We start from the raw sequence: 25,448 nt of genomic DNA on the forward strand, positions 1-25,448 counted from the left end.
TAGAAGCTCAAAAAATAATACATAAAATAAGAAAAATGATTATCAGAAATGATGTTCCAGTACATTGCATTTAAATGATGACACTGAAGTTCCATCTACATTTTAGCTTACTACACTTAATTTGGCCAGAATATCTCAAAGCAGGGGAAGATAGTCTCTTCAAAGTATTGGCGCAACGGTTCATCATCTACATCAATAGCAAGCATATTTCAGATGCATGGAAGATATCAAAAACAATACTATTGATGAAGAAAGGAGACCCAGAAGAATTGAGCAACTACCACCCGCATCATACTCAATCAGATTAAGAAGAATACTGAAATGTATGAAAGCAGAGAACAAGCTGGTTTCCACTCTGGGTATTTGACAATTGACCACATCCACTCAGTTCAGCAGCTCATGGAAAAATGCAAGGAATGCTAAGTACCATTGTGTATTGCATTTGTCAGCTACAAAAAGGCATTAGACTTGGTACAGATTAACACTGTGCTCAACGCACTCAACAAAATCGGAATCAACCTGAGGTACACTGACCTGCTAGAAGAAATTCACTGCACTTGTTCAACAGAGATAACATTATTCAATGTCCCTTGCATTATTACTATACGTAGAGGAGTCAGACAAGGCAACACAATCTCATCAAAGCTGTTCGCAGCAGTACTGGAGTTACCATTCAAGAAACTGAACTGGGAAGAAGGAATCAGAATTGACAGAGAACAGTTAACGCATCTTCTCTTCGCTGACAACTGTGTAATATTGGCAAAGGGCACAGCAGAACTGGAGAACAAATTGCAGCAACGGCAAACACTTTTGCATGATACTAGGTTGGAAGTGAATACGTCGAAGACAAAGTGGATGCAGAATGAGCATTGTGCAGCAAGAATCATCACTGTAAATGGGAAACTAATCGAGGAGGTCCACAAATACACCTCTACCTCGATATAACGCTGTCCTCAGGAGCCAAAAAATCTTACCGTGTTATAGGTGAAACCGCATTATATCAAACTTGCTTTGATCGACCAGAGTGTGCAGTCCCGTCCCCCTCTGGAGCATTGCTTTACCGCTTTGTATCCGAATTCATGTTATATCGAGCGGCATTATACCGAGGTAGCGGTGTATAGAATCATAGAATATTAGGGTTGGAAAGGATCTCAGGAGGTCATCTAGTCCAACTCCCCTGCTCAAAGCAGGACCAATCTGCTGGGTCAGCAGCTGAACAGAGACAATTCATTCGAAGGGGAATGCAGTAGCAGGAGAAAGGCGGGGTAGGCAAGTTTCAACAAAATAAAGATGTCTCTAACGGATGATGAACTGTCCATGAAGAAAAAGAAAAAACTGTTTAACTCCACTGTTCTGCCAGCAATGATATATGGAGTGGAAAGCTGGTCAATGACGAAAGCAGAGGAAGAAAAATTCGCTGTCACCCAGAGAGCAAAAAAGGCAAATATGCAAGATATCACTCCATGATCATATACCCAGTGAGGAGATCAGAAGGTGTACAAAGGTGACCAATGTAGTGCAAGCAATGTAAGACACAAAGCAAAGATGGGCGGGTCATGTAGTCCGCAGGCAAGAGAATAGGTGGACCACACACATCAGTGACTGGATCCCCAGAGTCCACAATCGACCACTGGGGAGACTGAAATGCACTGGGCTGATCCCATAACAAAACTCTTTGGCCAGAAATGGAAAGAACATGCTTGCAACAAAACGGAATGGTGCAGCATCAACTTATGTTCATGGAGGGATGGACGAGGACAAGCCGGACAAAGGTGACAATTAAATGCACATTCAAGATGTCACCATAAAAATGAACAGAGTGGCTCAGTGGCCTACGTAGCATATGCCATGTATTTATTTATTTGTCTTCTATACAAAATCCTTACTATGGTATGGAAATAGAAAAAGCCCACATCTGGAAGATTGTACTTATAGGTTAAGAATTTCAAAGCAGTTGGGGGATTTAGTGACACGTCTTCCACTGAAGCAATTAAAATAATAGGTACAAAAGTGTTCTTGGAATTGATGAAGTACACTGTCGTTAATTCTAAGAACTAGTTGGTGTTTCCGTATGAACAGTGTTCAATAATAAACATGAAGCAGTGAAAATGAATTTTATGTAGCTACAGGAAACTGACAAAATTCCCTCTTTTAATTGTACTTGTTGCCAGGAAAAATAAACCACTGTTTTCCAATAAACATAATTACAAAGGTACAAAATGTAAATGTTTTACATGAAAAACATTTTGGAAAACACGCACACTGCTAGATAATTTGAACCATATACATTTTACATCCATGATGCATGACATGTGGACAATCATTTGTTTTAAGACAGCATAAAAAACATTTTTTTGTATTTGTAACATTGGGGTGAAATATTGCCCATTGAAGTCAATGGCAAAAGTCCCACTGAGTTTGGCAGGGAAAGGATTTCACCATAGTCTCTTTTATGTTTCTGTGAGAGGAATGGGAGCAGATATGGTGAAACCAAGGGTGGGAAAAGAGGCAAAACACTGCCTCTTTCACATGCTCTCCCCATCTCATGTGGATGCCTTTCTGCTGGAGATATATGAGGCTAGGCTACTATAAAACTTTGGAGGTTGGGCTGGGAGCAGTAATTCTCCGAACAACAATTCCTGTGGACTTCCTGTCAGAAATGTGAACTGGGATTAGTGCCGCAAAGAGAAGCCCACTAGGGTTCTATGTGAGGGTTCAGCAGACTGCCCAAAAGTAGCAAAATGCAGGATTGAGGCCTAAATTGGTACGTCAGTGCTTGTTTTGCTCTTTTTTTCTTTCCATTATTCCCCAAAAAGGGGGAACTGGTTTGAACATAAAACAGAAAAGCAAGTGGGCTCATGTATGAGCAAAATATATTTTGAACTAATTGAATTTGATTTTGCCAGTGCGTAAGGTTAATGTGAAGCTAACTTGTATAGTTTCTTTTTTTTTTTAAATAAAAAGACTATTTGAGAGCTATTTCTATTGTATTGTTGTTACTGCAGTTGTTCTCTTTAAAATTTTCACAGTGGGCTGGACTCTCCCACCCTTGAGTAGCACCTTATTTCACAAATAGCCCCTTTGCCATCGATGGGAGTACTTCGGACCCCAAATCAGCGAAACACATGCTTTAATGGAAATTAAGTCTGCACTTAAGTGCTTTATTGAATTAGCGCCTCACTGAGAAACATGCTAGGCAACAATGTGAGGAAGGGTGACAAAATCTGGCCCATGCCTTAAACAGCATTTTGTGTGAAAATAACATACTATATTATACCCATACATACACACACAACAAAACAAAACTATGTAAAGAACATTATTAAGGTTGCAAAGTCAAGCAGTCAAAAGCTATGAAATGTCAGAATTAAGGTTGTCCACGTAACCTAACGCAGTCCCCTTGCGCAGATGCATTAAGATACAGTCTTTAATTATATTATCACATATTTTTTTCCACAGGACTCCTGGTTCATACAGTTCACAGGACAGATCTGCTCTGTGGATGAATCAGGGTTGTGTACTGATGGAGAGTCTTGTCTGTAGGACTCATTGCAAAAGTTGGAAGATGTGCAGTGAATGAGGGAGGGGATTTCAGGAAAAGGAAGTATGGTCTCATTGCTAAGGCAGATGAATGCTACTCTGGAGAACTAGATTTTATCTGTGCCTCTGCTGCAGAGTTCTTATGTGATACTAGGAAAGTCACTTCAACCAAACTTTTCACAGATGGTCACTAATTGTGTACTCCTCATTTTATGGGTGCCCAACTTGAGACACTGGGGCTCAATTTGCAGAAGTGCTGAGCATTCATTACTGCAATTGAAGTCAATAGAAGCTGTGACTGGATATATAAAGTACTAAATAATATTAAGTACTATCAGGTCCTAGGCATCTCAAAATGGGCATCTAAAATTAGTGGATATTTAATTCTCTGTGCCTTCATTCTCCACCTGTAAAATGGGGGTAATTATACCATTCATCTCACAATGAATTACATGCAAGGCATTCAGATTAGCTTTTCTTTTGTATTTTACAGTTTTTTTTCTCCCTTCACTTTCTGTGCTTAAGAAGGAGGCTTTATTCTTTAAGAATCTTTTCCTGATGTTGATTTTGTAGATGCCAGATTTGTTATTCCTTATTCAGGATTGGACACATTTTCTAATAATAGGCATTTTATAGGATTTGAAATTCTATTCAGGTTTCATGGTATTAGATGACAATTCACATTATAGCTACAAGTGTATAAATTATAAATGTGTTTCGTTAAATGTCACTAGGATGTGCAGCCTGGTTAAGAAAATGATTGTACATTCATATTTAAATAAATTTATGCCTGACTTGGTTTACAAGAAACAAATCTATTACAAAACGAGCACATGAAACTGAGGGGTAAATGGGTGGGCAAAGTTAAATATTCTTCAAATAAAAATAAAACCTGAGGTGTCACTATTCTTATAAACTTTTTGTTGTTGTTGTTGCACTTTAAACATTTTGAAACCACCATGGGCGAAGATAGAAAGAAACATAATATAAGTCACCTATCTAGGTATCAATATAGCTGCCATCACTGTTGTATGTCAGCATGTCCCAAGTAAGTGTGAATTTATACTATTCTCACCATTTTTACAGATGAGAACTGAGACACGGAGGGATTAAAGGTCTGAATTGCACCTCAGTGTGTGTTATGAGAGCTCTGCGCATATGAAAAAATCAGACGTTATGTGATCTGCCTAAGGTCACACAGGAAATCTTTGGCAGAGGATTACACTCAGATTTCCTGAGTTCTATTCCAGTACCTCATGCACAAACCAATCCTGAAAGTGGATCTTTTAATGATTACCATTGTCAGCATATACTAGTTTGATGCAGACTTAATTGACCTATTTGATACAGAAGTAAAGATCTTTTTTTAAAAACATTTCAATTATTTACATGGAATTATACTTTCTCCTTTCAAAAAATTTGTTTGCCTTTATCTTACATAATGAAAACATGTGATTTGTGGCTCATTATTGTTACAGTACATTAGAATAGTGCATTTTATTATTTATTGCCATCTGTATTGCAAACTTTTGTACAACAAAAGCATTTTTTTAAAAAGAAAGTTCTACCAACTACAGAAAAAAAGAAACTTTGGTTTAAAACTAACTAATGTACAAACATTAGAAATAAGTTGAGCTGCAGTGTTCACATTTACCAAAAAATTCCTGCTCAAACAAAAGTTTATCTACAAGTACAACAGGGTAGCTGATGGGTATTAGGGACTGATGAAATTACACTCTACCAGAAAGGTATCAGTTCTCAGCTATGCCATAGATGCTGCATAGTATCTATGCTGTGAATGACAGTGTCTAAAGCAGGGGTCGGCAACCTACGGCACGTATGCCAAAGGTGGCACCCAAGCTGATTTTTGATGGCACGTGGCGTGGGTTGAGCCACTCAGCCCGCTGCCACTCTGGGGTTCCCGCTGCTGGCCCCTTGCCAGCCGGTGTCCTGCTGCCTGTCCCACACTCAGTGCCCACTGCTGGCCTAGGTGAAAGAACCCCAGGCTGGCAGCGGGCTGAGACCCTGGCTGGCAGGAGCCGGAGGCCGAAACTCCGGAGCTGGGGCGGGCTAAGTCGCTTAGCCCGCCGCTGCTCTGGGGTTCCCGCTGCTGACTCCTTACCAGCTGGGATTCCCCCCGGTCCCACTCAGCACCGCTGCCGGCCTGGGTGAAGGAACCCCAGGCTGGCAGCAGGCTGAGACCCCGGCTGGCAGGAGCTTCCGGCAGAAACCCCAGAGTGGCAGCGTTGGGCTGAGCTGCTCAGTCGCTGCTCTCGGGTTCTGGCTGCTGGCCCCTCGCCAGCTGGGGTCCTCCGTTGCAGCCCCACTCATCTTGCTTCCGGTTGGAGTTCCAGCGCAAGCCCCCTGTCAGACAGGGTCCAGGCGTTCGGCCCTGCTCAGCCCTACCAGCTGTCAGCTACACTCACCTCAGCTGCTGATCTGGGGTTACATCTGCTTAACAACTGATCACTCAGAAGCCTGTGTGCAGCTTAAAGTATCCAAATATGTGCCAGATATTGGAAAACTCAGCAAGGAAAAGCAAGGCCAAGGATCACACTAAACTGATAAGATCTGCATTTTAATTTAATTTTAAATAAAGCTTCTGAAACATTTTGAAAACCTTGTTTACTTTACATATAACAGTAGTTTGGTTATATATTATAGACTTACAGAGAGACCTTCTAAAAAACTTTAGAATGTATTACCGGCATGCGAAGCCTTAAATTAGAGTGTATACATGAAGTCTCGGCACTGCTGAAAGGTTGCCAACCCCCGGTCTAGAGTCTGACTGAAGTATTGCAATTTGCTAGACTGGAGTAGCCCTAGTAGAGAAAGACCTCCTAAAGATGCTCCAGAACCACAAAGCAGCAGAGGGAGCAGTCACACCACAAAATTGTTAAGTTTAGTCCCATAGAGGCAAGGTATGGGACTCTCTACCCATCACGGTTACAGTTCCTTCCTCATGCCTCTGCCCCTGCTTCTCCGGATCCAGCAGGACGGTGCGTGCAAGTTCTGCATGGGCAGAGGGAACTGGGTGGCGAGGGAGAGAGAGGTCTGAACGGTGGAGTTTGAGCTATGGGAAATAGGAGTCAGGGAGCAGAGGGAAGGGTTCTCAGCCTCAGATAAGAGAAATAGGGTTGGAGGTGGAAAGTTAAGAATCTGGGGAAGGGTTTAGAGTTGGACATCTGAGCTACCCCAGTTCTTAGTCTGGATAAGGGAAGTTTTTGAGCTAAGATGGTACTGAGGTTTGAGCCTGAGAGGTGCTGGTGGGAGATGATTGCTGAATGCAAAAGGGTTGGGTTGGAGGGAGGGAGCTTAGGACCTATAGTGTGGGTGGTTTTGAGCCAGGAGGATAACAGGCCAGGTTGACTAAGTTCATTGTGGCTGAACGGAGTGTGAGGGGGATAAACCAGGCAAATGGGAAGCATTAATGAGTGACGGTGTGAGTATGGGTGAACGAGTGGGGTGGGAAAATGAACACATCTGGGTACGTATACAAGGGAACGCAAGAGAGATAGGAGGCAAAAAGCTAGATGGGGGTGGGGAGTGGAGAGAGAGACAAGAGGCCATGACTGGGGGAAAAAATGATCAAATAGATGCAGAGAGAGATCATATTTCTCTCTACTACTCCCTTTACTGTAACCTGCCCTGTTTTTTATCCTGAAAGGGGATAAACTTCCCTGTGAATCTTCTCCATTTCCACCAAACCCCATTGTCTCACTTTCTCATTTTAAAAATCTGGGCAACCTGTAGGAAAAGGAGGCAAAGGAGAGAGTGGGGTGAGGCTCAGGTACCATTAGCTCTGCCACCTATGTTGAGTTTTACCTTCCACTGTAACAAAAAAAAACACTTTCTGCATCCAAGTTGCCTAGTGTAACTGCTAGTCTAATTCTTTGCTTTTTATACTCCCTATGCTGCAGAAAAGGAAAGACTAATATAAATCCTGAAGATAACACAATTAGCAAATTGCCCAGTTACGGATTAGGCACACCAGTGGCATTACTGACAAAAGAATATGTTACAGAACCTAATGTGCAGGAGCTAGGTTTATTCAGTGCCATTATCTTGTGCAGTCTGGTGCTCAAAAGACAAGGTGGAGATTAAATGAACAAAGATTGACTCTGGGGAGCAATTAAGAGGAATTCTAAAGCACTGTAAACATGAAATATCAGGTAAGCACCAGGTCAGCTCTGTGTCATCTTCATCTTTCTAATCATAGAAGTTAGAAAAGGAAAATGTCTATTATCTCATGCACTGCATCCCTGTCAATGCAGGATTATTCCTTACAGTACATTTTCCAGTGTTTTGTACTATCCAGTTTGTAAAGACTCACATGATGGTAAGTAAGAGAGATGCTACCACTTCCCTGCAGAGACTATTCCAAAGCCTACCACATCTCAATGGCAGCCAGAGGCCTGATCTACACTACGCGTTTAAACCGAATTTAGCAGCGTTAAACCAATTTAACCCTGCACCCGTCCACACAACGAGGCCCTTAATATCGATATAAAGGGCTCTTTAAACTGGTTTCTGTACTCCTCCCCAACGAGAGGAGTAGCACTGAAATTGGTATTGCCATGTCGGATTAGGGTTAGTGTGGCTGCAAATCGACGGTATTGGCCTCCAGGCGGTATCCCACAGTGCACCATTGTGACCGCTCTGAAAAGCAATCTGAACTCGGATGCACTGGCCAGGTAGACAGCAAAAGCCCTGCGAACTTTTGAATTGCATTTCCTGTTTGCCCAGCGTGGACCTCTGATCAGCACGGGTGGCAATGCAGTCCCAAATCCAAAAAGAGCTTCAGCATGGACCGTACAGGAGATACTGGATCTGATCGCTGTATGGGGAGACAAATCTGTTCTATCTGAGCTCCGTTAAAGAAGACTAAATGCCAAAGCATTTGAAAAAAATCTCCAGGCTATGATACAGAGTCCACAGCACAGTGCTGTATGACAAATGTAACGGAAAGCCAAAGAATCAAATGGACGCTCATGGAGGGAGGGAGCAGGGACTGAGGACTCCAGCTATCCCACAGTCCCCGCAGTCTCTGAAAAGTATTTGCATTCTTGGCTGAGCTCCCAGTGCCTGTAGGGTCAAACACATTGTCTGGGGTAGTTCAGGGTATATCTCGTCAATTTACCACCACCTCCCCCCCCCCGTGAAAGAAAAGGGAAAAAAATTGTTTCTTGATTTTTTTCAATGTCACCGTATGTCTACTGCATGCTGCTGGTAGATGCGGTGCTGCGGCACTGAACAGCAGCATCCTCTCCCCTCCCCTCCCCAGTGGCAGATGGTACAGTACAAAAGGACTGATAGCTGTCCTCGTCATCAACCCGTGAGTGCTTCTGGCTGTTCTCAGGTGAGGTCGGCTGGGGACGCCTGGGTAAAAATAGGAATGACTCCCGGTTATTCCTGGCAGATGGTACAGAACGGCTGGTAATCGTCCTCATCATAGCAACTGGGGGCTGAGTTCCATCAGCTCCCCCGTTTCATGTCTAAAGAAAAGATTCTGTACTGCCTGGACTATCATAGCAGCGGGAGGATGGCCTTCCCCTCATTTTATCTCACTAAAAACTCAGTGTTTCTTATTCCTGCATTCTTTATTACTTCATCACACAAATGAGGGACACTGCCACGGTAGCCCAGGAAGGTTGGGGGAGGAGGGAAGCAACGGGTGGAGTTGTTGCAGGGGCACCCCCCGTGAATGGCATGCAGCTCATCATTTCTGCAGGATCTGACACGGAGCGACTGTGCTCTCTGGTTCTCTGATACACTGGTTCTCTAGTACACTTGCCCCATATTCTAGGCAGGACTGACTCTATTTTTAGATAAAACATAAAGGAGGGAATGACCCGGGGAGTCATTCCCATTTTTGTCTTTGCACCCCTGGCCGACCTCAGCGAAGGCCAGCCAGGAGCACCCATGACAGCAGCAGACGGCACAGAACGCCTGGTAACCATCTCTGCTACCTTGCAAAGGCAAATTAATGCTGCTGTGTAGCACTGCAGTACTGCCTCTGTCAGCAGCATCCAGTACACATACAGTGACAGTGACAAAAGGCAAAACGGGCTCTATGGTTGCCATGCTATGGCGTCTGCCAGGACAATCCAGGGAAAAAGGGCACAAAATGATTGTCTGCCGTTGCTTTCACGGAGGAAGGAATGAGTGATGACATTTACCCAGAATCACCCGCGACACTGTTTTGCCCCATCATGCATTGGGATCTCAACCCAGAATTCCAATGGGTGGGGGAGACTGTGAGAACTATGGGATAGCTACCCACAGTGCAACGCTCCAGAAATTGACGCTAGCCTCAGTACATGGACGCACACCGTCAAATTATTGTGCTTTGTGTGGCCGTGTGCACTCGACTTTATACAATCTGCTTTACAAAACCGGTTTATGTAAAATTGGAATAATCCTGTAGTGTAGACATATGCTAAATGTTCTCTTTCTCAACTGTATCCCATTGCTCTTAATTATATCCCTTCTGTACTATCCATACTAGCTTCCATCCTTAGTATTTACACCCTTTAAATAGTCGGAATTAGTACCCAAGAATTTTTATTTCTAATCTTTATACACTGGACCATCACGCTATCTCTACAGGTTTGTGATAGGGAAGAATTTGGTAAAAGGTTTTCAGCAAGAATCTGGGAATTAAGTGAAATTTTTTGAAAGACAGAAGAACTGTGAACATTGGCCAAAATTCCTCCTTTAGTGTCAGCAAGCCAAACTCCATTATCTTTAGTAAGGTCGATCCATTTATAGTGAGGGTTGAATATGGTCCATTATTTGTAAGATTTGAGACAGTCAAGACTGTAACAGAAGGAATTAAAAGAAGTGAACCAAAAAAAAAAGCTTAAAACCAAGCTATGCAAAATATTCTCAAATCAGGCTTCAGGTTAGAAGCATATCTCAGCCTCTGCTTGAGAATGGTGGCAAATATGACCTGAGTTTGTTCAACAGACCAGAGGTCAGTAAACATCCTTCCTTGCACCTGTCTCCCCCTTCCCTCCTCTACATCAACAGCTCTCGTCTTTTTCCAACTAGCTACACAATCCCTCTCTCCAGAGACCTGAGATAAAAGTGGGCAGGGAGGGAGCAGGCTGGTATGGTAGAGAGGGGACCTTGTAAAGGGACAGTGGAATGGCCCTCGATGAGGGATTATGCTTAGAGGTTTGAAATGATTGAACTACAACCTCCAAGTGAGGCTGCAGTAGCAGGCTTGCTTCTAAATCAAACCACAATGCACAGTTCAGGGCAAGACCCTCTTCATAAACCTGTCTGTTACAGCTATCCCCCTATTCCATTTTGTTTCTTACATCTGTCCCCAAACTCCATTTTGTTTTTGTTCTCTTCCTGTGGCCGCCCCTACCTGGCTGTTAAGTTGTTTACCAGGGCCACTGCCCTTCTCAAAGGGAGGGCCCCTTAAGTTGTTTAACAAGAGCCATTGCCCTTCTCAAAGGGATGGCCACTTGTGCTGCGTGCTAAGTGGGACCACTGCCCTGTTCAAAGGGTTAGTCCTGTTATCACCTTGTTGAACCTGGGCTTGGTGTAGGGCAGGCAATGTCCAGAGCTGCAAGACCTATTGTGTTTTTAAGATCCTGGGCATGAGTCATAGGCCTCATGTGCTTTTGAGTCACCTATTGCACAGGACTCTGCCCAGGCATGTCTCTGTGCTCACCTGCAGTTTTTTCCCTGTGCCTCCTCCCCTGTGACAGAGGGAGCCTATCAGGATTACTGGCGGGAAACTGCCTAAGTTTGCCTTTAAAAACAGACATTTTTGAAACAAACATCAGAAAGGTTCCTGCATTGCTGCCTGGTCTGATCAGCCAGGGGTTTTGGGGGGTCCTTTCTCCGCTCTCGTTTTTAAACCCCCCCCCCACGAAGAACAAATTGCTGCCTGAGAGATCTCCTGATTATCGAGACCGTACCGAGCCCTCCTTGCTTCTTCTGATGTTGTTGCTGCTTCTGCCTTTGCTGCTGCCTTGGGGACTGGTAAGAATCCCTCTGTGAAACTTTCCATACTTTTATTTTATTACTTTAGCTGCTGGCTCTGTTTCCCTAGCACACAGACTCAAGCTAAACCTTGGTCTGTGTCTTAAAACCTCTCTTAAACTCCACAGCGCTTTGCTGCTAAAAATAAGCTTGTGCCGCTGCTAAGCTCTGCTCCCTGCTTTCAGCTGTATCCACTGCTGCAGCCACCATCCCTTGGCTTCCTTGGGGGCTGCCTTCGGAGCTGTATCCTGGGCACATACCACTCTGCCCTCTGTAACTTCCCCATAGCATAAGGTGCACCGTAGGTTTTTCTTTTTAGTTTAATAAGTCATAGTTTGCTAAGATTGTAGAGCTTGTAAGTTTCACCTGCCTTGTTATAGTTTGCTGTTTTGTTGCTCTGTGTAGTTGCTTGTTATAGTTTGCTTAGAATTGTGATATTTGTTGTTTTGCCTAGTCATTGATTAAGATAGATTTTAAAAAGCCATTGCCTGGTTGTATTCTGTACCTGTTTCATTACTTTGTATAAGCTGCTTGTAATTTATATAAGTTTGATTAAGTTAGAGGATAGATAAGGTTTTTACTGCTTGAATTTGTCTTCCCACTGTCTCAACCTCTCCCTGAACTTTTCCGTGTCTGTTTTTCCCCCGCTCCTATCTCCCGCTCTGTGTACTTCTTCATGTCTCCGTGTTGTAACCCCTTGCTGCTTCCCTGCCCCCCCCCCGTGTAACTTCCCAAACCCTTTGCCGCTTCTTTCCTTTTTTTTTTGGGTGTCCCTCTAGCCCTTCTTTACACCTCTCTGCTGCCTCTCCCTGTATCCCCTGTGTTCGTGCCCCCGCTCCTCTGCTGCCCCTCCCCTACCGAAGATCACCATCACACTGCTCCGTTTGTCTTCACCCCACTGCTCCGCAACTTCCCTGAAGTGCTCTCCCCTGCTGCAGCCTGTTTCTTCCCTCAGCCGTCTCCCCCATTCTCCACGTGCCTTCCCATCGCTTACACGTTCAGCGCCCTCCCCTCTTGCTGCTCCCAGACTCCCCTTAAGTGCGCTCCAGCTGCTCTTGTCTCCCGTACTTCCAGCCCGCAGGCTCCTGAAGACTGCTGCTCTGGGCTTCAGAGTCTCTCGCTGCTTGCAGCTGCACTCTTCTCTCGTCAGATACCACTAATCACTCACTCCCTTCCCCCTCCTGTTTCTTGACCCAGGTTTTAGGTACATTCTTGCTATCACAGCCTCACAAATTAAGTCAATAATTTTCTACATTGTATAATTTCACTCATCACCCATATTGTATTATTGCACTGTGACTCACATTTTACTTGTGGTTATAACACCCCATTAGTTGCCTCCATTTCTCTAATATACTTTGTATACCATTTTTATATAGAAGCTACCATTTTATTTTGCATTTTCTTTTGGGTACGTTTTGCATTCCACACTGTATCTAGAGTTGTTCCTATATAAAGTTAAGTTGCTTATTGACTGTACTGTATCCCATTGTGTTGAACCCCACTTACTGTACCCCACTGTTAAAACTCCCTACACTGTTCAATAAGAACTCCCCCATCATTGTCTATTGTAAACACCTAATACACCCCATCTCATCACATTTCATTGTTAAATTCCCACCACTTCCTTTTCCCTTTAATAAAGAAATTAATTGGCACCCCACCTGTGTGGTAAGTGCTCCCCAAGATCCCATATACCTGCAGGCAGGGACAAAACTAATCCCTTCAAGGTTCACGGAGCCTTAACTGAGAGAGAATAAAATTAAAAAAAACTAATCTAGAGTCTGATTCTGAAAGTACTTAAGCATATGAGTAACAACACTTAAGTGAGTATTCTACTTGAAGTCAATGAAGCCACTGCATTAATAACCTGATTTTCAAAGGTACAGGGCACCTTCAGCTCTCATTGACCTCATTGGGATAGATGGGTGCTATGTACTTCTGAAAAATCAGATCACAGGTGTTTGCAAAAATCAGGGCATCAGGCCTTTTGGAGGTTAGACTGAAGCAGAATGGACAGACTTTCTGACTCTCCTTCAATCTGAGTTAAAGGCATCCGGGCTAGTGCCTGAAAAGACCAAGAAAGTAAAAGGAAAAAAAATCTTTTTCCTCTCAGAAATATTTTTTCCTGTCAGATATATCTGAGGTGGAAAAATCCTCATCCGAATATATAATATTCACTTAAGAGATCTTAAGGGTTCTCTGTAAAAAAGTTGTAAAGTGTGTGTGCCCTAACTGCTTTCACTTTAAACACCAACAGGATGCCAGGGGCATTAACAATATTCCAAAATACTTTAAAGTCATTATTTAACTTTATGACTCATCTGAACCAATATTATTGGCTAGTAGCTAGTAAAGCTGTAAGACCTGATCTATTTTTAGCACTACAGTAAAAAGATGCCTCTGTTGGGGAAACACTTTTTTTTTAAATATGGGAAATGGGCTAGGAGAAAATTTAAAAAAGGGGAGAGGATGCTATTTTTAGTCTACAGATTTGCAGTTCTTTGCCCAAACTTGTAGTCAGAGCTACAGCAGTAAGCAAGTCGTGCTGCTGGTGCTTCAAATACTTTGATTACTGTAATTATGTTAAACATACACATACACAAAACCTAACATGACAATTTAAATACATTTTCAGCTTGATGGGATTTGAAACACTGGACATATTTAACCCCCGAAATTGAGTTTTCTAAAGGAAACTCAGCTGAACCTTAATTTTAGTGGCATTATTGAATACTTCAGCACTGATGTGCCCTCAAAATAGTCTGTAAATACAAATTACAGTACAAGTTCTAGTGAATGTCCATCAATTAACAGAATTCTAAAACCAAAAAGGTTCACCCAGTCTATTCAAATCATAGTAAAAAAGCAAAATAAATCTGCAACAAACCGAATCCTTTGGATGGATTATAATAGCTTGATGTATTTAGAACATACCTTTCTTTTGATGGATTTAATAGTATTTACTAAATTACTTGATTGTTTTGCTGGCAGAATTGTGGGGAAAATGTGGGAAAATTCAGGGACCTATTGGGACTGTAAACATCAGCCAAAGATCCTGAAAGTTTGATAGGCCAGGACTGATAACATTTATATATTTTAGCCACCACAAATAAACCCCAGAGAATGTCACACAAACTCCATCCTACCAAGTCACCTTCTAAATCTAAACATTACAGTTTTGGAGTTTGGGGGCCGAGAAGAAGGCAAAGGCTCAAACTTCAATTCCCATTCTTTAGTGGTGTCCATGCACAATCCTATCAGAATCTTCAGGGGGCAGGTGAGTAGATTGATGTAGGAGGCTTCTGCAGTTGAAAGCAAGTATTCTTCCTTTTTTGCCTCTTACAAGTGAGGAGTTGAAGATCATTTTTTGATCACTCCCCTCAAGGAAACGCTTGATGAAATCAGGGGTTTGGAAATGACCACCTAGTGTCTCAGAAGCTCCCAAAGGAAGCAGGGCTGTGAAGCACAGGCATCAGAGCCTAGGAAATTTTGAATATAGGACTAGGAGCAGGTATTGGTGAATAATATGCCTCTCCTGGAAGGAGCATTTCTCTAGGCTTTCTATTCAGTTCTTTCCTCCTCCAGTTTGCAGGCAGATCTCAAGCTGAATCATGTCCCAGTGAGAAGTGCATTCCCAGGGCACTCACCAATCTTTCTGACCCAGGTTAACAGAGAGTGCCAGTCCACTCCTTGGGCCTTGCACCATCAAGGAAGGTGTGCCAAGTCCTGTCCTTGTCTTCTGTCAAGAACATGTCTAGTCTGACCAGATCATAGACCTGTTGACTTCTTGAAGGTGAAATTCTTGTAGACACAATATTAATGCTCCACTGAAATGACTTCTTCTTTAGATGCACATGTGTTAATACTGTACTGGAGAAGCAGAATCATAGGCAGAACAGTATAAAGTCACTGAGGGCATTTTCCTGCAATGCAGGATGGTTACCCATTGGACATTTTCTAGTGCTGTGTTTTGTTCAGTCTGGTTGTAAGAATCGCAGGTGATGGGTCTTTCACAAAATCCACCGTCAGACAGATTTTCCTGATAATCAACAGAAATTCTTCCCCTCTCAGTTTCCCATTACTCCTAGTTATATACATGCATGCTACAATAAATTAATAAATAAATCTTCTCCATCCTTGCTGTTTTATACTCTTCAAATATTGGTAATCTGTTATCTCTCCCATCTCCTTAGTTGTTGATAAACCAAGGTAAACATACTGTGGTGGTGCCTTTGTGCCTCCAAAGCCAAGCTTGTGATCAGTTTTGTACTAAATGTTCTTTCATGGACTCTATTTTATATGTTTCAGAGTAGCAGCCGTGTTAGTCTGTATCTGCAAAAAGAACAGGAGTACTTGTGGCACCTTAGAGACTAACACATTTATTTGAGCATAAGCTTTCGTGTAGTCCACGAAAGCTTATGCTCAAGTAAATGTGTTAGTCTCTAAGGTGCCACAAGTACTCCTGTTCTATTTTATATGAAAATCCAAGTACAGCTATTCCAAATTTTCAGCACATAATCTCTGAGCAAAGCTTGAATTTTCCAAGGAGCTTTAAGAAAATCAGCTAATTAGTTTCTGACTTCTAAGCAACAAAAATTCACATTTTGAGTATCTTGATTGTTTTGGGCTCTTCTAGGTTAAAAGCTACACACTTTAGAACTTGAAGACATTGGTTATAGTGAGAGTTTGGAATTATTTTGTTAATGAATAAAAAGAAAAAAATTTAGGATTTTATGTTATAACTATTGGTTCACATTTAGCGGAGGAAAACAAAGGTTCACATCATGCTTAGCCAGCCTGCCAGCACCCACTTTCCCAAGCATGAGTTGGTGTGATTTTTTCAGAGCAGTGCAGAACAGCTAGTTTGGGAGAAATCTAGCTGTTGATGCTGGTGGGCAGTTTGGGTAAGGGCATGCTGCCAGAATGCTCTCCCCACTGGGGCAGAGTTAAGGTAGAAATATGTCGTATATATGCTGGTTGTTATAGTAGTCACATGTGCATCTTGGGTGGAGGAGTAAAAGGTATATCATGTTAGATACCATGACTTTTCATTTCCTTGCTTTTGTGGGTTTTCGTTAGGTATGTCAGGTCTAGAGCCACTTTTCATTCACAACGGTTTTTTGGCACTAATTTCTTACAATCATGGCCTCTCTATACAGAAGAGTGGACAAACACAAAGTAAGCGACATCCCCTGACACAAACAGCTCTTTTAGCCTCTTCCCTAATGGTAAGTTGATCCTTCTAGACTGCTGGTCAGTTTTATTGCTCAGTGCTGAATTTCTTCTAATTTCCACTAAGGGAAACCTAAAGCACTCTCTCCCACCCACACAGCCATTGTAGAAAATGAGGTCAGGATGCTCCCATATGACTAAGCAAAGGAGAAAATAGCCAACCGACTGCCTCACTGACACAGGAGGCCTATACTCTATACTTAATAGAGACTAACTTTTCATTTCTCTCTTTTCCCCAACCCGATTCTAACAGTTATGCAACACAAAAGAATCCCATCCCGCCCTTCCCCGACCAACACATACACATACACCTCACCATTCTGCAGCATTGCTGCTATTACAGCCTTAGCGTGAGAGTTGCTTCCACTCTGGCTGCATTTCCCCTTCCCACAATCCCACCCAGGAACAGAAAATGGCTGGTGTTTCCATTTTTCAAAATATTCATCCAATGCTTCCCATAATGTCCAGCATTGCAACTGCAAGTATGGAGTCTGTGTTTGAGCTGGGCTTATGAGGTGCCAAAATCTTATCATCTACACTGGTTCCTCTGGTGAAAAAACACTCATTTTTCCCACAGACACAGTTCTCTTCCATCTCACTTTTTCTTCACTGCTCTTTATATTTGTTTTTTTGAAAGTATGGATACCAATATATTAATCATAATTAGTTTATATATATACACACACCTCCTCAGTCTTTGAAGTAAAATCCCACATTTTTTTGGACTCCCACTTCTTGCCCTAGTAAATCAGCTACATACTACATAAACAAAAATTACATAAACTCATGTGAACTGATGCAACCTTTACTCATATCCAGGAGTTTAGAATAAGATTAGAATACAGGAAAATGAAGCTTGTTTTAAACTAACACACTTTGAACTTTAGGATTTGTGAAACTATGCAAACTGCTTCTGATGAAACTAGTTTCATTATTATTAGTCAACCCACTCAAACCAAATTTACAGTACAGTCAGCTATAACTGTTTTATTCTCTCAGCCCCATGAGGGGGCTTTTAAAAATACTCCTTAAAGTTATTTGAAAGAAATAACATATATTTATAAACTTCTACTATACACTGTATTTACTCTCTGTCTGGTATTATAGAGGGATCTCGTACACTCTTTGGGTCAAATAGAGTTCCATGAACCTCAGGTCAACAATTCTTGGAATTGTCCAGACACTGAATGAGATCACTTTAGAGAATTAGACAGGGACAGCCAGAGGAGTTCTTACCAATATACTGAAACACAATTAAGTAAGTTGGGCCTGATTCTCTTCTTGGGAGTAATTCTTTATAAAACTCTTTAAAGTCAGTGTAAGTGAGAATAGAATGTGATATATTGGTGTAAAACTTCTTGAGGGACTCTTGATTTACATAGGCATAAATGGGATTAGCACTAGGGCCACTGTTCTAATTTAACAATAAGCATTTGCTATAAAAGGGAAAGATGGGAAAAAAAACATTTTACACTCCATACTATTACTGCTGTTGCTCAAATTCCCCAAATACTGGCTGGCTCACTGTGTGTCACTTTGGACCGGAAATCATCTCTCTCTTATTCTATCTATCCCTCATGATGCAGCTAAAATAATCTCCTATTCCTGCGGTTCTGATCATGCCCTCTCTATCCTTTGCTGGTTTCCTGTCTTTCCACATCAAATGTAAGCTCCTTGCCCTCATTTTCAAGGTATTACACAATTCTTTAACACATAAACGTATACACAATATAACACAGCACAAGACAAGAAGTCTTTTGGAAAAAGTTGTGATTAGAATGTTGATGTTTCCTTTGCTCTGATTGGTCAGAAGTATTTCAGAGTTTTTTAATCCTTGTGATTCCATTTTTATTTTCAAGTCATAACCCATGATGGTCTATACTTTAATTTTGTGGTACTCATATCATATAGATTGAGACCAAAATCATTAAAAGTGAACAGGATATTTTTAAAATAAAACAATTTCAAAAAAATATTTAAGATATCAGTTCATTAATAGGACACAGATGTAAATAAATTTCACAAATATGTAAATTTCAAAATAAAACAGATAAAGATAATTTCCTTCTATGCATACATGCTACAACACCAGTTCATGTCTCTGTGTTTACCTTAAAACTCTGATGACATTACTAATACATAATGCCATATACTGCAAGGAATGAAGATCACTGCACTGATATAGGTGTTAGTAATGTGATTAGTGGTTGGAAGGAAGACACAGGCAGGTTAAAGCTTGTCAATTCATCTTTAAGCCACCAAGCATGTTCTGCACATGTACCAGAGAAGGAAAGTATCTTTGGTGACAGAAAGACAAAAAGAAGGAAGGACTAATAAAAGTCAATCCTCTTATATTCCTGTTTTTTAGGATTCTTAATAGACAATAACAAAAAATACAATGTGTCTTCAACAACGGGATTAAAAGATTAAACCATTTCCAGCAGAGTTCGAAAAAAAGACTTTTCTGGTGCCTCATGTTCAGCCTTTTGGCATCCATGAGACTGAAAACCTAAAACTATTTAAACAGTATCAACAACAATAGCAAAATCATTTGGGAAAGTGGGTTCCTCAGCATGCATTTATGATAAATGATTCATGTTGAACTGGAAATCATAACAATTATTTTCCTGGGACAAAAAAATTGGTATTTGTAATCAATGCCATTCATGGGAAGCAATGAAAATAAATAGCTAGGAACCACAGGTTATCTTTGGGGACAATGAAAAGAATAATGCAATAAAAAGTCATTATACAGAGGTGAAGCCTGCCTGTAGTTAATGTTGCAACAATGCTGTTATTTTATGGTGGATTTGCAAGTCAAAAGCAAAATCCAGATGAGGGTAAATTAATTTAGTGTGGATAAATGTAAAATAATGCACATTCAAAAACATAACACCAACTATATATACACAATACGATGAGGGCTAATTTAGCTACAACTAATCAGTCATCATGGATAGTTCTCTGAAGATGTCCACGCAGTGTGCAATGGCAAAAAAGCAAACAGGATGTTAGGAATTGTTAAAAAAGGGATAGAGAATAAGACGGAGAATATCTTATTGCCCTTATATAAATCCATGATACACCCACATCTTGAATACTGTATACAGATGTGGTCTCCTCATCTCAAAAAAGATATACTGGCATTAAAAAAGGTTCAGAGAAGGGCAACTAAAATTATTAGGGGTTTGGAATGGGCCCCATATGAGGAGAGATTAAAGAGGCAAGGACTTTTCAGCTTGGGAAAGAGGAGTCTAAGGGGGGATATGATAGAGGTATATAAAATCATGAGTGATGTGGAAAAAGTAAATAAGGAAAAGTTGTTTACTTGTTCCCATAATACAAAACTAGGGGCCCCCAAAAGAAATTAATGGGCAGCAGGTTTAAAACAAATAAAAGAAAGTTCTTCACACAGCGCATGGTCAACTTGTGGAACTCCTTGCCTGAGGAGGTTGTGAAGGCTAGAACTATAACAGGGTTTAAGAGAGAACTGGATAAATTCATGGAGGTTAAGTCCATGAATGGCTATTAGCCAGGATGGGTAAGGAATGGTGTCCCTAGCCTCTATTTGTCAGAGGGTGGAGATGGATGGCAGGAGAGAGATCACTTGATCATTACCTGTTAGGTTCACTCCCTCTGGGGTACTTGGCATTGGTCACTGTCGGTAGACAGGATACTGGGCTGAATGGACCTTTGGTCTGACTCAGAATGGCCATTCTTATGTTCTTATGCGGGTTATGTCTCATTGGCAATTTCTATACATTCTGAAAATCTTGAGAAAAATGAGTAGGGAGTTTCTGAAATTAAAAGCTCCACCAAAAACCCACCATCGTTGGGCTACCTCTAGTGCTTTATTCTTACATGCTTCTGTCCTTTCACTAAGAAACTCAGTGGACCAAGAACTTTCTTTATCTTTCCTATGTTCCTCTATTTAGAGACAGATATTTGGCTATTTAAGTTATCTCTGTCACTGTAACACCTGACCACCTCATGGTTATTAATAGATTTAATTCTCACAGGACATGTGTAAGGCTGGGAAGAATTTCCCCATTTTATAGATCATATGATTTATCCACAATCTACAGGAAATTTAACCCCCCAGTTCCCAGAAACTCAATAGGTACAGGAAATTTATGGTTGATTGAGGAACTAAACCTAGGTCTCCTGAGGCCTGGTCTAGTAGCCCATCCATTGGACCAGTTTCTCCCCTCTGAGACAAAAGTGCAATTTTGAGGAGATAAATCCTAAATTCTTGATTATCTAGTTTGTAAACTATTTGCTGCTTGCATACAAAAAAGGGCAGAATGTAAATATATCAGTGAATGAATAAATGGAATTTCATCAAAACACAGTCCTAACTGTTGAAAGAGTACCACATTCTTTGTGTTTGCTGTAATACTTAAAGACCCCAGAGAAGAATTAAGAAAACCTAACAAAATCTTTATTACAAAATTTAATTCAAATTATACAAAAAATCTTCACTAACCTTTCCCAAGAACTCTACCCCTATCAGTACACTGAGTGACAACATACTTAGCCAAAAAATGTCAAGACAGAAATATTATATATTCAGAAGAATCCTCATTGGCTGAAAATATCCTAAGGGATTGACATTTATCTATGCGTCCTTAAAAAAAGGATAATCCTTTCATGGGTGTTATATATATACAACATTTTATATGTCTCTTAAGAAATGTGGAAAAAACCCTAACCAAACCAAACAAACAACAAATACATCTCTCATTAAAGATTCCAGACTCAATGAACACATTGCAAAAGTTGCAGCAACCTTTAGATATGTGACCTACTTAAAATATATTATATTATTATTTAAGCAATGGTGCAATTGCATAAAGTACTGCATCATAAAGTAAATATATATGCTTGAATTTATTAGATGTTTAGAATGCATGGTTTTTAAGAGCAGGGATTGTGTTTTCCTCTGTGTTTGGAAAGCAACTTGACTCAATTTGGACAGTACTACACTATAAATGAAAATTTTGTGCATTGTTTTTTTTTGCTTGTCTTTGACCTCCTGCAGGGTAATATATAATTGAAAATCAGCTGGATGTTGATAGGATAGAGTTGTATCAATTTGTCAAAAGAAAACTACTATCTGAATTGCAAAAGTAAAAAAGCCACAGCATCAGCTAAAGCATAAGGTTCCAACTTAATGGAATGCAATGTATCATGTGCTTTCATGACTCTTGAAAAAAACAATATGCAGCACCACAGTAGTTAGACAAAGATGAAACAAGCAAGTAAGATGGTATCTTGAAATTCCATTCAATGGCGCTTTCACCATCAGTTTGGCTACATTTTCACCACCACTTGCGATTATCACTTGAGAAATGATAGGTCTCAATGGCTAACTGATAGTTCTCCAAATGTAACTGTAAATGGGGAATTGTCACTGAGAGCATGTGTTTCCAATGGGGTCCTGCAGGGTTTGGTTCTTGGACCTTAGCTATTTAACATTTGTATCAATGGCATGTAAGAAAACATGAAATCATCACTGATAAAAGTTTGCAGATGATGCAAAAATTGAGAGAGTGGCAAATAATGAAGAGGAAAGTTGTGATTCAGAGTGATTTGGAAAACTGGACACAAACTAACAATATTCATTTTACTGTGGCTAAATGTAAATGTATACATCTATGGACAAAGAACATAGGCCATACTTACAGCATGAAGCATTCTATCCTGGGAAGCAGCGACTCTAAAAAAGATTTGTCAGTTGTGGTAGATAATCAGCTAAACATGAGCTCTCAGTGTAATGCTCTGGCCAGAAGAGCTAATGCAATCCCAAGATGCATAAGCAGGGGAATCTTGAGCAGGAGTAGAGAGTTTATTTTATGTCTGTATCCGGCGTTGCTGTGATTGCTGCTGGAATACTGTGTCCAGTTCTGATCCCATAATTAAAAAATTATGTTGATAAATTGGAAAGGGTTCAGAGAAGAGCTATGAGAATGATAAACGGATTAGAAAACCTGCCTTATATTTAGCTTCACAAAAATAAGTTTAAGGGGTGACTTGATTACAGTCTATTTAAGTATCTACAGAGGGAACAATTATTTAACAAAGAGCTCTTCAATCTATCAAAGAAAGTTATAACAATCCAATGGCTGGAAGCTTAAGCAAGACAAATTCAGACTGGATAAAATTTAAAATTTTTAACACTGAGAGTAATTAACCACTGGAACAATTTACCAAGGGTCATGGTGGATTCTCCATTGGAATTATATGGAGGAAGTTCTATAGCCTGAGTTATAGAAGAGGTCAGTCTAGATTATCACAATGGTCCCTTCTGGTTTTGGAATCTATGAATCGATAAGAACACAGTGCACATGATGCTTCGGTAGGCTAGATACTGCCACACATCAAGAATTTACATTTCTTTTGTTGGAACAATTAAGAGATATGCCATGAGTGACAGACGTATCACACAATAGTGTGACAAGCTTGTCAAACTTTAATAATGTGCAACTTTCTTGAACTCATGGTAAAAGGTGTTTGCCTGGAGACATATATCAGTGCATACCCTGCCAGCTTGTACATATACTAAACATACTTCAGTTCACATGCTAAACTGAACATTATCAGAACCGTAGCCTGGAAGGCACAGATCTATTATTCTGATTCCTGTAGCGTTTTTCGTGTTGTGTTCTGAAGTAAGACAGGCTCACTGACAAGTGTCATTCCTCATCATGCAAGACTGAAAGTTATAAATAAAACTTTGTGGTGCTCTACATCAGTGGTTCTCAAACTAGGGCCGCCATGTGTTCAGGGAAAGTCCCTGGCAGGCTGGGTTGGTTTGTTTACCTGCCGCGTCCGCAGGTTCGGCCAATCATGGCTCCCACTGGCCGCGGTTCATCACTCCAGGCCAATCGGGGCTGCAGGAAAGGTGGCCAGCATGTCCCTCGGCCCGCGCTGCATTTTGCAGCCCCCACTGGCCTGCTGCAGTGAACCACGGCCAGTGGGAGCCGTGATCAGCTGAACCTGTGAATGCAGCAGGTAAACAAACCTGCCCGGCCCGTCAGGGGATTTCCCTGAACAAGCAGAGCTCTAGTTTGAGAATCACTGCTCTACCTTGTTCTGTGAATGGAAAATTGGATTTATAAACATTCTTTATCCTAGTTTTGGATTTATGTAAGGGTTGAGTAAGATAGATTTCCATTAATCCATCTAGGTAAAACTAAAAATAACAAAATTAAACATTTCAAACATTGTATTCATTTGAATCTCTACAGCCTCCCTTTACTAATCATGTTTTTAAGTTGAAAATGGGTTTGAAGTATTTCTGTGTTGAGTATGTTATTTGGCCCATGTTTTTTAGTGCACAATATTGTATTCTGGGGTCAATAACTGGGCATATTATACACCTAACCCATAGGTGGGATTGATTTGTAGGGAAGGATGTGGAGGTAAAGAAGGATTATTTAAAGAATTTAAGGTAATAAAATGATATTTTTAAAACCTTCTTTTAAAATGACAACAACAGATAGTCCTTTAATAAAGAATGTACTTTTCTAGAAAAACATTATAAAATGCCTTATAATTTGGGATGAAGTCCATACTTCTTTCTTTGCTGATTTTATGTTTCATGAGCACATGCAGTATGACTTGGTAAGTTACCAATAAATGTAAGGCAATTCATGATTAATACTATTGCAGCTGCAATTTCTCACCAACAGCCACTCTAAGCCAACATTCACACATTACTGTTTATACCGATTGATTTATTTAAAAAAAAGTACCGTACCTGTAGACATGCTGGAGCTCTGCCCTGGGGTTTATTCATATCAACAGCCACTAGCTGCCATCCTCCAGCAGCATCTTCATGAAACATCTTGAAGGGGAAAACACTTGTCAGAAGCATTTCACATAATCATAAATACAAGTGAAGCTTTTGATATATTTTGTTTAAGATCTGCTCACATTCTGATCTCTGAGCTCTTAAAGGAAGAGGGAAATGGTTCTTATTGTTGCAGAATACGCAAGATAGATCTCACCATTCTCCTATTTTAATAAGAACTTTGCCCGAATAATAACTTTTAGTGTGCAGAATTTCATTCAGATAATATGAAAAACCACATTACATCTACCTAATAATTGGTCCTAATATATTAGTACTAATTTTACTAATGAGCTCAGAATGGATCTGTTCAGCACTATTTGTTTTGTAGAATCTCTCAGAACAAAGCTCTTCATCTATTCAGCATATTTAGAAGAAACCCAGCCATCTTACATTCTTGTTAAAAGCAAGTTTCATTGTGGTCTTTTGCAGAACTCCCTGGGATTTATACCAAGGGAACAATAATAAATCACAGCATGTCCTTTTACTGACAAAAGTACTTTACACCAAGGGTCAGATTCTGATCTCTGTTACACTGCATATCCACAGTGACTCCATAACAGGTCAGTGTAGTTACTCTGACGATACAGCGGTATAATTAAAAATGTGGAATGAAACCTGGCTTCATTGAAATCACTGGCAATTCTCTCATTGACTTCAGTGGGCCAGGATTTCACCCCAGCCTTTAGAAAACAGAACATGTATATAAAATGGCTTTTAACAATAGGTCATGAAAAGATATAGGTTGATTGGCATAAGAAACGTGTCCTGAAAGCCAGTAACAGAAAATGTGCATGTGTTCCTGTGTAGACAATGA

The 25,448-nt window shown here is 40.7% G+C and overlaps 1 protein-coding gene across 1 annotated transcript in view; it reads right to left on the bottom strand.

Moving 5' to 3' along the window:
• Window positions 1-25,448, bottom strand: part of NALCN (sodium leak channel, non-selective) — a 335,712-nt gene that overhangs the window by 173,615 nt on the left and 136,649 nt on the right. Inside the window, 1 exon segment of the mRNA XM_030568085.1 lies at window positions 24,539-24,625. Coding sequence (XP_030423945.1) covers window positions 24,539-24,625 — 87 coding nt within the window.

Source organism: Gopherus evgoodei, chromosome 1 (assembly GCF_007399415.2).
Source record: "Gopherus evgoodei ecotype Sinaloan lineage chromosome 1, rGopEvg1_v1.p, whole genome shotgun sequence".
In the NCBI taxonomy this organism is placed as follows: Eukaryota; Metazoa; Chordata; order Testudines; family Testudinidae; genus Gopherus; species Gopherus evgoodei.